We start from the raw sequence: 11,524 nt of genomic DNA, 5'->3' as shown, positions 1-11,524 counted from the left end.
CCCCCTGGGCTGGGAGACGCAGGCGCGGCCGCTCAGCCCTTCCCCTTCCCCTGCTCGGCAGCGCGGTGCCGCCATGCACCGCCCGGCCTGGGCGCTGCTGGCCCGCCTGGCCCGAGCCCGGCCCTGGTCGGTGGCGCAGCGTCGCGGGGCGGCGGTGAGGGACGAGGAGGAGCGGTTCGTCTTCCTCGAGTACGAGCCGCAGCCGGAGCTGGAGGCAGCGAGGAGCGAGGCGGTGGCAGCGGAGCACCGCCGAGGGCCGGCGGCGGGCAGGGAGCGGCGGGCGGGGGTCGCGGTGCCCCCGGGGCGTCCCGACCCGGCGGTGCCGCCGAGCGGGGTGAGCTGCTCGGGCTGCGGGGCCGAGCTGCAGTGCCGCGACGGAGCGGAGCCTGGCTTCGTGCCGGCGGACAAGTACCGGAGCCTGACGGACGGCCCGGGAGGAGTCGCGGGGCTGCGGGGGGCCGTCTGCCAGCGCTGCTGGCTGCTGGCCCACCACGGCCGGGCGCTGCGGCTGCAGCTGCCCCCGGAGCAGCACCGGCAGGTCGTGAGCGCTGCCCTGCGCCGCCCGTCCAGGCACGGCCGCGGACCGCTGCTCCTCTACCTCCTGGACGTGCTCGAGCTGCCAGACCCGGTGCTGCCGCAGCTACCGGCGCTGCTGGGCCCCGACGTCCCCGCCGCCGGGCTGCTGGTGGTGGGCAACAAGGTGGACCTGCTGCCCGCCGACTCCCCCGGGCACCTGGGGCGGCTGCGGCAGCGGCTGGAGGCGGCCTGCGTCCAAGCCGGCCTGCGGAGAGGTCTGCTGGTGGACGTCCGTCTGGTGAGCGCCAGGACGGGCTTCGGCCTCGAGGGGCTGGTCAGCCGGCTGCAGCGCTCCTGGAAGTGCGCCGGGGACGTCTACCTGCTGGGAGCCACCAACTCGGGCAAGTCGACGCTCTTCAACGCCCTGCTGCGCTCCGACTACTGCAAGTCCCGCGCCCCCGACGTCGTCGACAGGGCCACCGTCTCGCCATGGCCAGGTGAGGGGTGCCACTGCCGCAGTGCCCCGTTGCGGTGGGCTGCGTTTGGGCTGTCTGGTTTTAGTCCTGCCGCCAGCGAGGCCCTGTTCTGCAAGCTGGTCTGGGCCTCCCCATGTATGGCCCTGATAAAAGTCAACCAGCAGCATAGTTTTCTTGACCCAAATCTTGCTGCTGGTCAAATTCCAATCCCTTAATTTCATAGAAATTGGCCCTAGGACTGTGCTTTGGTGCTCAGGTGTCTAATTGACCATCCAAAAATCTGCCGGGTGGCTGTTGTGTCTCGGATGACCCATGACTGTGCCAGCGTTAGCATTATTTTAATTTGTGAGAGTGCACGTGAGGGTAATTGTGGATTGCAGAGAGACCCCTTTCAACAGGAAAACAGATCTCAGTAGAATCATAGAATATCCCGAGTTGGAAGGGACCCACAAGGATCATCTAGTCCAATTCCTGGCACCACACAGGTCAACCCAAAAATTCAGACCATGTGACTAAGTGCACAGTCCAAACGCTTCTTAAACTCTGACAGGCTTGGTGCTGTGACTACGTCCCAGGGGAGCCTGTTCCAGTGCGCGACAGCCCTCTCAGTGAAGAACCTCTTCCTGATATCCAGACTGAACCTCCCCTGTCGCAGCCTGACACCATTCCCTTGGGTCCTGTCACTGGATAGCACTATCAAGCAGGTGGATACTTCATTTCAGCCACCCTGTCTGGGGAGGCTGTTACTTTACGGGAGCACCTGCTGATGCTTAGCTCTACCTCCAACTTTGTGTTAACTGGGTTTCACCCAGAAGTTGGAAAAGCAGTTTTTTATTCTTGTTCCTCAGAGCATAAATATGACAGGTAGTTGTGGGTCTAGATGTGCCTTTTTTTTTTTCCAGGAACAACACTGAACCTATTGAAATTTCCAATTATTAATCCTACGTGTGACAGGATATTCCGAAGGCAGGAGAGGCTGAAAGAAGAGGCATTGAAAACAGAAGATCAGCTAAGCAGTGAAGAAAAACGGTACCTTAATCGCCTTAAAAAGCAAGGTTACTTAGTGGGTGAGTATTGTCCAAGTAAAGGTGTAACCCTTCTGTCCTGATGAAGATACTCACACAAGGGACTGTTAACCCCTTAATCTGCTGCAGAATGCAGCTGGTTTTGGAAAGCAGTTTCTTCCCACTCTGAAAGAACTTGTTTTCATTTAGTTGCGGGAGGAACATTGTATCTGTAGTAAATAAAAATAAATAAATAAATTGTATTCAAGTTATTTTGAGCAGATACTGTTTCCTGAGTAACAGATGCAAAGCATCTGGCTCTTCTCTTGGTAACATCAGTAGTATTTCTTTCAAAATTGTAGTAGCCATTGTAGCTATGGCAGAGGTTTCTTCTGTGCAGTGCACCTCCCATCAATAGGACACTTGCCGACCTGGTGTGGGTAGCTTGGTACTTTACAAGAATATTGCATTCTAGCCTGTGCCTTTCGTTCCGAGAGGAAGATGACAAATTCAATTTTTAATTATCATGTTAGGTTGCAGGCCATAGGGATTGTGTATCAGTTTAGTATATATCCTGAAAAGGAGGGTTGCCAGAAGCTAGCTCTGACATGAATAATTCTGCGAGAATCAAAGACACAAAAAAGGGGAAGCAGCCTGATTTACTGGTAAAGGAAATTTTGGAGTATCTGTGATCTGGTCCCTGCTAATGTTTTGGGGCTTGAGGTGTGCTAATAAAGAATTATAGAAGGGATTTATTAGCCTTTTGGCTTTTGAACACGCACATTTCTAGCCACGTAACATCTTTATCACTTTTATATTGCTGCTGATAAGCAAGAGAAGGGGCAGATTTCCAATTGAAGGAAATGCAATTAATAAATTAATTGCGAGTAAGTGAAATGAAACGCTTTCATTTTAATCCAGGAAGAGTTGGAAGAACATTTCAACATCAGAAGTCTAGCCCTCTAATTGAGTTTGACCCTGACATGCTCTCATACAGCATAGATGAAGATCCCAGCCATTCACACGGGAAGCCTAAGGAGAGAGAAGAGTTCACGTACAATGAAGTGAAGGATGCTCGCTGGTGTTTTGACACTCCAGGGATTGTAAAGGAAAATTGTGTAGGTCCTCTCTGGTTCCATGTTTGAGGAGGTCACAGTTTGGGAGGACTGCTCTGCCTCTGTTACACACGTGGGAGAGTTTCTGCTGCAGTCCTGGAGTTCATTTGTTTTGGACAACTGTGAAAATGTGGTTTGTTCTTTGCCTGGGGAGTATCTGTGACGTTACTGGTGTTGTGTTTCTGAATGGTGCGTGCTGTGATCTGTAGGAACTGCGTGACTATGTCAGCAATGTTCCTAATGAAGGGAAGTAAATGACACTGTTAAAGCAAGTTTCTACCAGTGTTGCTCAGGGAAGTCTGCACTTTTTAGCTGTGCAAGCCTACTGAAAAATGCCTATTGAAAGGCAATAATGCCTATTGAAAGTGCAAGCCTATTGAAAAAACCTTAGGAGGGTTATCAGTGTTGTGTGACCAAACTAAATCTTTGAGAAAGACCTGAAGCATTCTCCTGGTGCCAGCAGGATCTGCAGTGTTCCTGTTAATAGCTCCAATATGTGAGGCCTTCCTCAGTGTTTGAATAGAGCAATGGCACTGAAGCCAGTGCTGATATAATGTATATGTACAAAAAAAGTTGTATTTTGTTTTTCCATTGCTTTGGTGTCTGTACAGAGCTGCAGGTCATCTTTTTGGGAATGTTAAAAAGTACAGGGAGATAGGAAAGGTCTGAAGAGAACAAAGTGCAAGAAAAACTGCTTGATATTTCACACTACATTCCCTTATTAAATTTTTGAGTACTTTATCTTCCATTGGAAATATTTACTTAAAGAAAAAAAAACAAAAGTCCCCCCCTTTGAGGAGGTAAGGTCTTAGCTTAGATTTTAACCTCATAAATTTCTCCAGCTGTAAGACCTTATTAAGAAGGTATGTCTCCCAAGGTCATAAAACCATCAAACTGTAAATTGGATTTAATTTCCCATGACATTTCCTAGCCTCATACGTACAATTAGAGTGCAGTATAGAGCACTTCTTCTGTTCTGTCAATAAATCACTAGGGAACAATCAACATTTAAGAGGGCAAGCTTTGATGACTTTTCAGACCCCTAAGCGGTCATGCCTGCTACAGTGGTGAGCTGGTCTTTTAACTTCTCTGACTAGGATTGTGGACTGTAATGTTGGACAGTGCACCAAACACTTAATCCTATTAGACTCTGCAGCCCAGATAATTGGAGTCCAGGGACATACTGATTCTGATTTGGTTGATAGATAAGATTAGCCAAGCTACTGTAGGCTGTAAGTGTTTACAAATTAAGCGTTTTAAGGTCTTTAACACTACTACTGGTTTTCTAGTAGATGTCTGTGAGATCATAACCCGCTTTACTGTGGCATTTAACTCTGTGATAGCTAGTTAGTGTCTGCTGTAAAGACAGGGCTCCTGTCCTCTGGCTGGAGGACAACCAAGATGGTCTGTGTGACATTTTGGCAGGGGAAGCTTACAGTTACAGACAGGTTTGTTTGTTTGATTTGTATTTTGGAAGGAGGTGGAACTGGGGAGGGGGCTCTTACCATATGATGGAATTATGTTTTTGTCCATATTCCTTGGAGGAATTCCTTTGTTTTTAGCTGCTTCCTCATGCCTCCTTTCAAAGTCAAATTTCTGGAAAGCATAGCAAAGGCTATTGATAACGTAAATTGTCATTTAAGCATTGCCAATTACATCAGAAAACCTGCAGCTAGTAGGACAGAGGTTTTTGTTTTTCACAATTGGTGTTAAAAGCTGCCTTGGCTTTCAAACTAACGATTGTCTGCATGTGACTATAGGAAGAACATTAAGTGTTCTGGCTGCACCACAGCCCTTGTTAGTTTGGTCTTTTAATGCCTAAATAAGATTAATCCTTGTGGCCGGACTGCTAAAGACTTGTATTTGCATGACTGGCATGTCTGGGACAGAGCTAGCGGCATTTCCCCTCTGTCTCCTGTGTTAGACATTCTTCACGCTGCTCTACTTGATCTATTTCCTCTACCAATATTAATCTGTTGTCACTGTTGAAACACCTTCAGTGTCTCATAGCTATACAATTTATTTTGCAGGTTTTGAATCTCCTGACAGAGAAAGAAGTAAAGCTGGTTATGCCAACAAAAGCCATCATTCCACGGACCTTCATTCTCAAGCCAGGAATGGTCTTGTTTTTAGCAGCTTTGGGACGTGTTGACTACTTGCAGGTAGGGGAAAAAAGGGTTTTTAAGAGCAGCTCCTTCATCTCATGTTGTAGTACCAAACAATAAAAGGCTGCTTGGATAGCTTCCCCAGCCCCTTTCTGAGCTGCCTTTGAGATGACAAAGCTGTTAATAAAGCACTGCAGAAAGTAAAAATGCCTTGGGATGGGGGGGTTGCAGTTGAAAGGTGTGATATTTGTTACCAGTGTGCAATATTTTATATTGTGTAGCTGTAGTTGTTTTTGAATGCTGACAGACGCCTTCAGGTTGAAGGGCTTCCCATGACATAAAAAGGCACAAGGCAGTGAGGGAGGAGAGTAAGTGACAGAATTAACTGGGAAAAGAAGTGTTTCTCCTCATTTCTGTGTTTAGTGAAAGCTCTTTGCAAAGAGAAAAAAGCATGGACATTTTTCTTTCCTGACACAGAACTCTGAAGAATTTGTCTGAGGAAGCAAGTAAATGTACATGGATTTTAGTTTCTGAAAAAATACTTTTCAAACACGCTGTCTCTCTCCCGCACCCCTCCCAACTTCTTTGATTTATTACAAATCCCATGTGATACATCTTTACAGAGCAGCGTGGACCCGGCCTTCCCTCACCTTACCTGTGGAAGGGGCAGTTTCTTCCAGATGTGGATCTACCACTAATGATAGATAATGCCCTTCGCAGTGGTTTGCCCCATTTGGAGAAGGGGGTTGTGTACGTGGCTATTCCATTGTTTCAGTCAACTTTCCAAGATCAACGTAGAAATGTTGGATCCTTACTTTGCTAAGGAAACTCTTGTCCTGCTGGAAGAAAAGCAGAAAGGTGAAGGTGACAGGGTGCTTGCTGTAAGTAGAAGTGTACCAGTGTAGCAGGAGAGCTCCAGCATGGGCAGAGAATCCAGAACATGAAATGCTGCGAGATCAGCACAGCCTGTGAGCATGGATGAAGCCAAAGCAGTTCTCGCACGTGACGCAGAAGGAGAGGATAGGGCTGGCAGTTCAGACACAGGGTTACCACAGGGGTTGTTTTTGTCTTGAGGGGTGTTAGAAATGCAAAGTGGTAGGAGAGGGAACACCAGACAAGAGATGTCACTCACTTCTCTTGCTAAATAACCAATCCGAGTTTGTTTTGGGGAATTAAACTTGAGCAGACATCTCTTGGATGATTTGCTTGAGCTGATTGGGATCCAGTGGCAGGGGCTGTGGTGTTGGGGGTGCTTTGAGGTGAAGCTGTTGGTGCTCCTCTGTTTGCATAAACCATGGCTGCTCTGCAGTGACACAGGCAAGAACCATTGGTCAGGGCGGGGACAACAATCAGACAGGTTTTCAACACGCAGAAAAGAAATGGAGCAAGAGAGCAGTTTGAAGACGCTTTTCTGTTATCATAAGTAACGTCCTCTTCGTTTTATTTCAGGGAGAAAAACCTGCCTGGTTTTCTGTTGTGGCTTCTAACCTCTTGCCAGTCCACATTTCTACCCTGAGTAATGCAGATGCTGTCTATGAGAAGCATGCTGGCCAAGAGTTACTAAAGGTGAGAGAAGGAGCTGCTGTCCTGGGCTTTCGGTTGCAGGTGAAGCCTGGTGAAGCTCTGCTCTTTGCAAATGTGAAGTAGCTCGTATTGTGATATTCAAGTCAGCTCTTACTTGGATAACAAAGGTCTAATATCTTTATTCCCACTTGTGCGTTGCTTGCCAGTTCAAGGTGGCAGTACTGAAGCGTCTCTTAGCTGCTAAATCTTTTCTTGTTTTTAGGTTCCCATGGGTGGGAAAGAGCGAATGAAGGAGTTTCCCCCACTTGTCCCCCAGGACATTACACTGAAAGGAGTTGGTACCACTGAGGCAGTTGCAGATATCAAACTTTCCTCTGCAGGTAATTTAACATTTCTTCATTAGTTTGCTGTATGGGGTCTCTATCCTAGAAACATTACTGGAAAGTAGCCTAGCAAGGGCTCAAGCGCCGGTTTCTGCTAAGGGCAGGACTGTCACTAACACAAAACCAGGACAGCCATGACTTACAGCTGAGGCTCAGCAGCCTACAGGAATAGGGATTGACAGCCATGCTTGTACAGGATGACTGCATTGATGCTCTGGCTGCCACAGAGGTACTATAGCATCAGGAATGGATGTGATCCTGCCTGCTGTCCAGGTGAGAGGGAAGGGGCCGCAGATCAGAAAGCTTTATTAATGTTTTTGGTAGTCTCCACCATCCCTCCAAGTTGAGCAGGAAAGAGATGTACCTGGGAAGAGCAGGATGTGGCTTTAGGTGCTGCCTTCTACTGGAAAAGCTCTGGTATTACCTTTGAGCTTAGTTTCTCAAAGAAATCACACCTGGATAGCATGAGTTCTTAGCCAATAGAGGAGTGCTGAGTTGGTGTGAGAACCCTTGTTCTGATAAGGGTGACTCTTCTCACTGACTGCATTTTTTTTTTTCTTGGCTCTGCAGGCTGGGTGACAGTGACAGCTCACAAGGAAGAGGAACTGCTGCTCCGAGCCTACGCTCCCAGGGGCACTGACCTGGTGGTGCGGGAGCCTCCACTTCTACCATACATCAGCAGCATCAGAGGGGCCCGGATTGCAGGTTCTGCTGCCTACAGGACCAAAAAGCCGCCTTCCCTGGTGGAAAATCTGAAAACCATGGAGAACAGTTAGCACTTTTCATCATCTGAACAAGATAGAAGACAGAACAGCCTTTGGAGAGCCTTGTTGCCTGTTGATGTTCAACTGACTGACCTGTTCTGACTGACCTGTGAGTATCAGGGAGCAACTCCTTTCCTTGTTCCCTCTTGAAATACAGGATGGAACTCAGCTGCCAGCCCTGGGCTGACTTTGCTGCTCAAAGAGTAGGTCTTTTCTAGCAGACATGCTCTTGCTGATCAGAAACTATCACCGAGTTCTCATGGACTTTACGTTGCTTTCAAAGATGAGGGAGGTGGAGGGTGTGGAGAGGAGCAGGGAGTGCTCTGGTGTGGGTATGATGCTCTCAGGGGCTGGCAGTAGTTCAATATTACTGACCAAAAATCAGGCCCTCTCAGTCCTTCAATATCTGGGGCAGACTGGGGAGTGCGATGCCCTACTTCTGGACACAGGAAAAATGAATTAACAAAAAGCAGGTCTGCGCAGGTGCCTGACACAAACTTTCACAACTCACAGCTTGGATTTGGTTTCTGTAGCTTGTATAAAGATTTCTGAAACTGAGGGTGTATAATAAAAACCTTTTAGAGACTTCTTTGTCTCCTTTTGAAATCGCTGGCAAAGCACTCTTGTATGGGCATGTGTCCTGCTAACTACACAAAAGCACAAGCAAGATGGTTTGTGTTAGAGGAAAATGTATCATGCCACGTCTGACAGCCCGAGAGGGATGAGACTGCTACAGCGAAGTCCTGCCAGGTTCAACCACTGGAGCAGCTGAAGATGTGTTTACAGTAGACACACGCACGCAGAGCTGACATACTTACGTGTCTGGCCACACAGTTGGCAGACAGACACACAACGCTGAGGTGAACATAGCACCAGCAGACTCATCCTGCTCCCCTCTGGCTGAGTAGGCCATGTCACCTCCTGTCCTGTTAGTCCAGCTTGATCCTCACTAGTGATGATGATCTTGCACGCCTTCCTGCACCCTATTTGTCACCACAGACAGATGCTCTGACCTGTGGTCTGACTCCAGTTCTCCAGGGAGAACTTGTGTTTCAGTTCGTGCCTGTTGCCTCTCATCCAGTCACTGGGCATGACTGAAAAGAACCTGGCTCTGTCCTCTTTGCACCCTCTCTTCAACTATTTATGTGATTCTGTGCCCCCCTACCCCCATATGTCTTTTTCACTCCCCCCTTCACCAGCTTTGTTGCTCTTCTCTGAATGCATTCTCTGACCTCAGTATCCTCGTAGTGAGGGGTCCAGAACCAAACACAAGGTGTGGTCTCACCCACGCCAAGTACAGAGGGGACAATCACTTCCCTGGTCCTGCTGGCCACGCTTTTTCTGATAATGGCATGAGCGAAAACAGAGGAAAATGCCTCACCTGCCAGCAACTCTTCATTTTGTTGGGTTATCACCCGGGGTCCTTGGCCATAAGGACTCTGCTGTGCGGGCATGGGGAAAGGCACAGCTCTGTCAGCTGAACTGGAGGTTAGGAGAAGGGTCTGGCTGCGGCCTGCTAAAACTAGCTTGACAAATACAAAACAGGCATCTCCTATAACATTCCTCTGCTGCTGTAAGTCTGGGGAAAAACACGATATAGAAGACAAATACCAGATGCAGAAAGAGTAAACTGGAAGACCTTTCTGTGCTACAGCACTGGTCCTCAGCGCTGAAGCTGGACGTGAAAAATTGCAGGTGAGCTGTGTTTGGTGTAGCAGGTGCTAGAACTGCATCTAGGAGAAGAATCTTTCTGCCAACGTGAGGATGTGCAGGGGAGACCACGACTCCATGCTGTGTCATTTGGTGTTTCCTGAGACGTGCATGTGGGGCAGCACGAGGGCTGGAAGTCGTGGGGGTGTTCTGTGCTTTGGCAGAGCCCATGCTGCACCTATCGATTCCACGGACCACAAGAGCAGCAGACAGTTAGCAACAGCCCCAGCTAGGAACAAAAATGTGTGCTCCTGGCAAATGTTAAACCTCAGCGTGCAGGTTTAATGTGGAAGCAACTAGTGCCTTGATGAAAGCACAGGAATACTTTATATGAGCTCTGAGGGCTGGATTACACTGAGACTGAGGACCTACTCAGAAACACTTCTCAAAGGGATAGCTCGTGTCTATTTTACACCTATGCCAGACAGCCTGAGAGGCAAGACAATTTTTAACGTGTCTGTGGACAACAGCTAATTTAATCTTACCATGGGAGCCAAAAGCAAATGGAGCTCGAGTCTCTGTGCAAAAATGAGGTGTAAGGACAGGGCTGGGAAGGCTGAACCTTCTGGGAAGGTCTCATCTTCATGGATCAGTGTGCTGGGTGCAATGACTTATAAATTCTCCAGAAAGGTGAGGAAATCTTCAAAGTGCATTATCAGCAGGACAGCTCAGTTGTCTGGAGTACTGAAATAGATAAATAAATAAATAAAAAGCAGCTATGTACCATGGCCAGGTACCTCCAACCCAGGAAAAAAAGCTGCTGCTTTTCATGGCAAGAGAAGAACAAAATGCCATGCAAACGTCACCTTGAGATTTTTGCTCACTGTTAATGCTCCCAAAATAGCCCGTAATGTGGAAGAGGTGCACTGGGCCGGGAGCCCGATGGACCAGAAGTTTCAAGCATCTGTTTCCTGATGGTTTATTTTCATGTGATTCACGACTTGTAATTACCTGTAAACTCTTTGCTGGCAACTGATTTCACAGACCTTGTAGCCAAACTGCCGGTGCTTGTCCAGCATCATTCAGGACAGAGACCGAGGTACCTTGTGGGCATTGACTTGCCCTCTCCAACCCCCTGGTAGCAGAGTTGTGCCTATGAAGGTGGGCTCACAGCAGCCTGAAACACCAGAGTGCTCTTGACCAGCTGCTCAAGGATGACAATGAGTTGGTGATAATGTCACATTTCACAGAGACTGGGTGCCCTGGTGTGGCTGTGGCCAGAAATTTTAATTAGTCTGTGCCTCACCTTCCCAACCTAGCCCCACCGTGCAGCACTAAATCAAGAAAGGGGGACGGGAACCTCAAACCATCAGGGTTACTCTGGACAGCTCTGAGCAGGGCTTGAAATGCTTTTTGGAAGGAATAGAGCATAAAGGGGAGGAAAAAGTGTAAGCTGTTTATAAAAAACAGGTTCTCCAGCTCAGCCTTCTTTTCAGTTTTGCTCCATGACTGCAGGGCTCAGGCATGCTGAAAAAACAGTGCAAAGAGCAAGGCTGGATTGGGGGCAGGCAAACGTGCTGTGCTGCACGTGTGTTAGACAGGAGCATGTGCTATGCTGCCAGTATGTGTACAGTGCTGCAGATACGTGCTACAAGTGCTATTTACATATGAAAACAACACAAAGAAACAAAAAAATACCAGGCCAAAATCATGAGCTTTGTATTTCATCGAGTTCACATGCTGCCTTGGTACCACACAGCCGTGCACTTCTGGTGCACAACTTAGCATAAAGCAGCAAGTTTTCAGCCTAGTAGGTGTTCCCCTGTTTTCTGCAGCAGTGCAAGAAGCTGGTTGAAGGATGACCTGACTATAGGTGTAAGGGAAAATTGTTTCTCACATTGGCAACCTACTTGTGTTATTTCTGAGATTTCACCTGATTTTGTCTCTTTCTGGAGGGAAACAAGCATGAGCTGGCTGTGTAAAGGGC

The 11,524-nt window shown here is 48.2% G+C and overlaps 1 protein-coding gene across 1 annotated transcript; it reads left to right on the top strand.

Moving 5' to 3' along the window:
* The first annotated feature begins 52 nt into the window (after positions 1–52).
* On the top strand, positions 53–8,474 carry NOA1 (nitric oxide associated 1). The gene is made up of 7 exons (XM_035545169.2): positions 53–1,013; positions 1,895–2,059; positions 2,918–3,114; positions 5,142–5,273; positions 6,666–6,782; positions 7,003–7,120; positions 7,694–8,474. Exons 1-7 carry the CDS (start codon positions 74–76, stop codon positions 7,897–7,899), a joined length of 1,875 nt encoding a protein of 624 aa, XP_035401062.1. The 5' UTR covers positions 53–73; the 3' UTR covers positions 7,900–8,474.
* Positions 8,475–11,524: the final 3,050 nt, after the last annotated feature.

The sequence above is a fragment of the Cygnus atratus genome, chromosome 4 (genome assembly GCF_013377495.2).
Source record: "Cygnus atratus isolate AKBS03 ecotype Queensland, Australia chromosome 4, CAtr_DNAZoo_HiC_assembly, whole genome shotgun sequence".
NCBI lineage: Eukaryota > Metazoa > Chordata > Aves > Anseriformes > Anatidae > Cygnus > Cygnus atratus.
The sequence above is the reverse complement of the archived record's forward strand: the minus strand, read 5'-3'. Positions and strand labels throughout refer to the sequence as shown.

Coding starts and splice junctions, on each gene's coding strand:
- NOA1 (XM_035545169.2), top strand. CDS start 74: ATGCACCGCCCGGCCTGGGCGCTGCTGGCCCGCCTGGCCCGAGCCCGG. Junction 3,115..5,141: donor GGATTGTAAAGGAAAATTGT/GTAGGTCCTCTC, acceptor TTTATTTTGCAG/GTTTTGAATCTCCTGACAGA. Junction 7,121..7,693: donor TATCAAACTTTCCTCTGCAG/GTAATTTAACAT, acceptor TTGGCTCTGCAG/GCTGGGTGACAGTGACAGCT.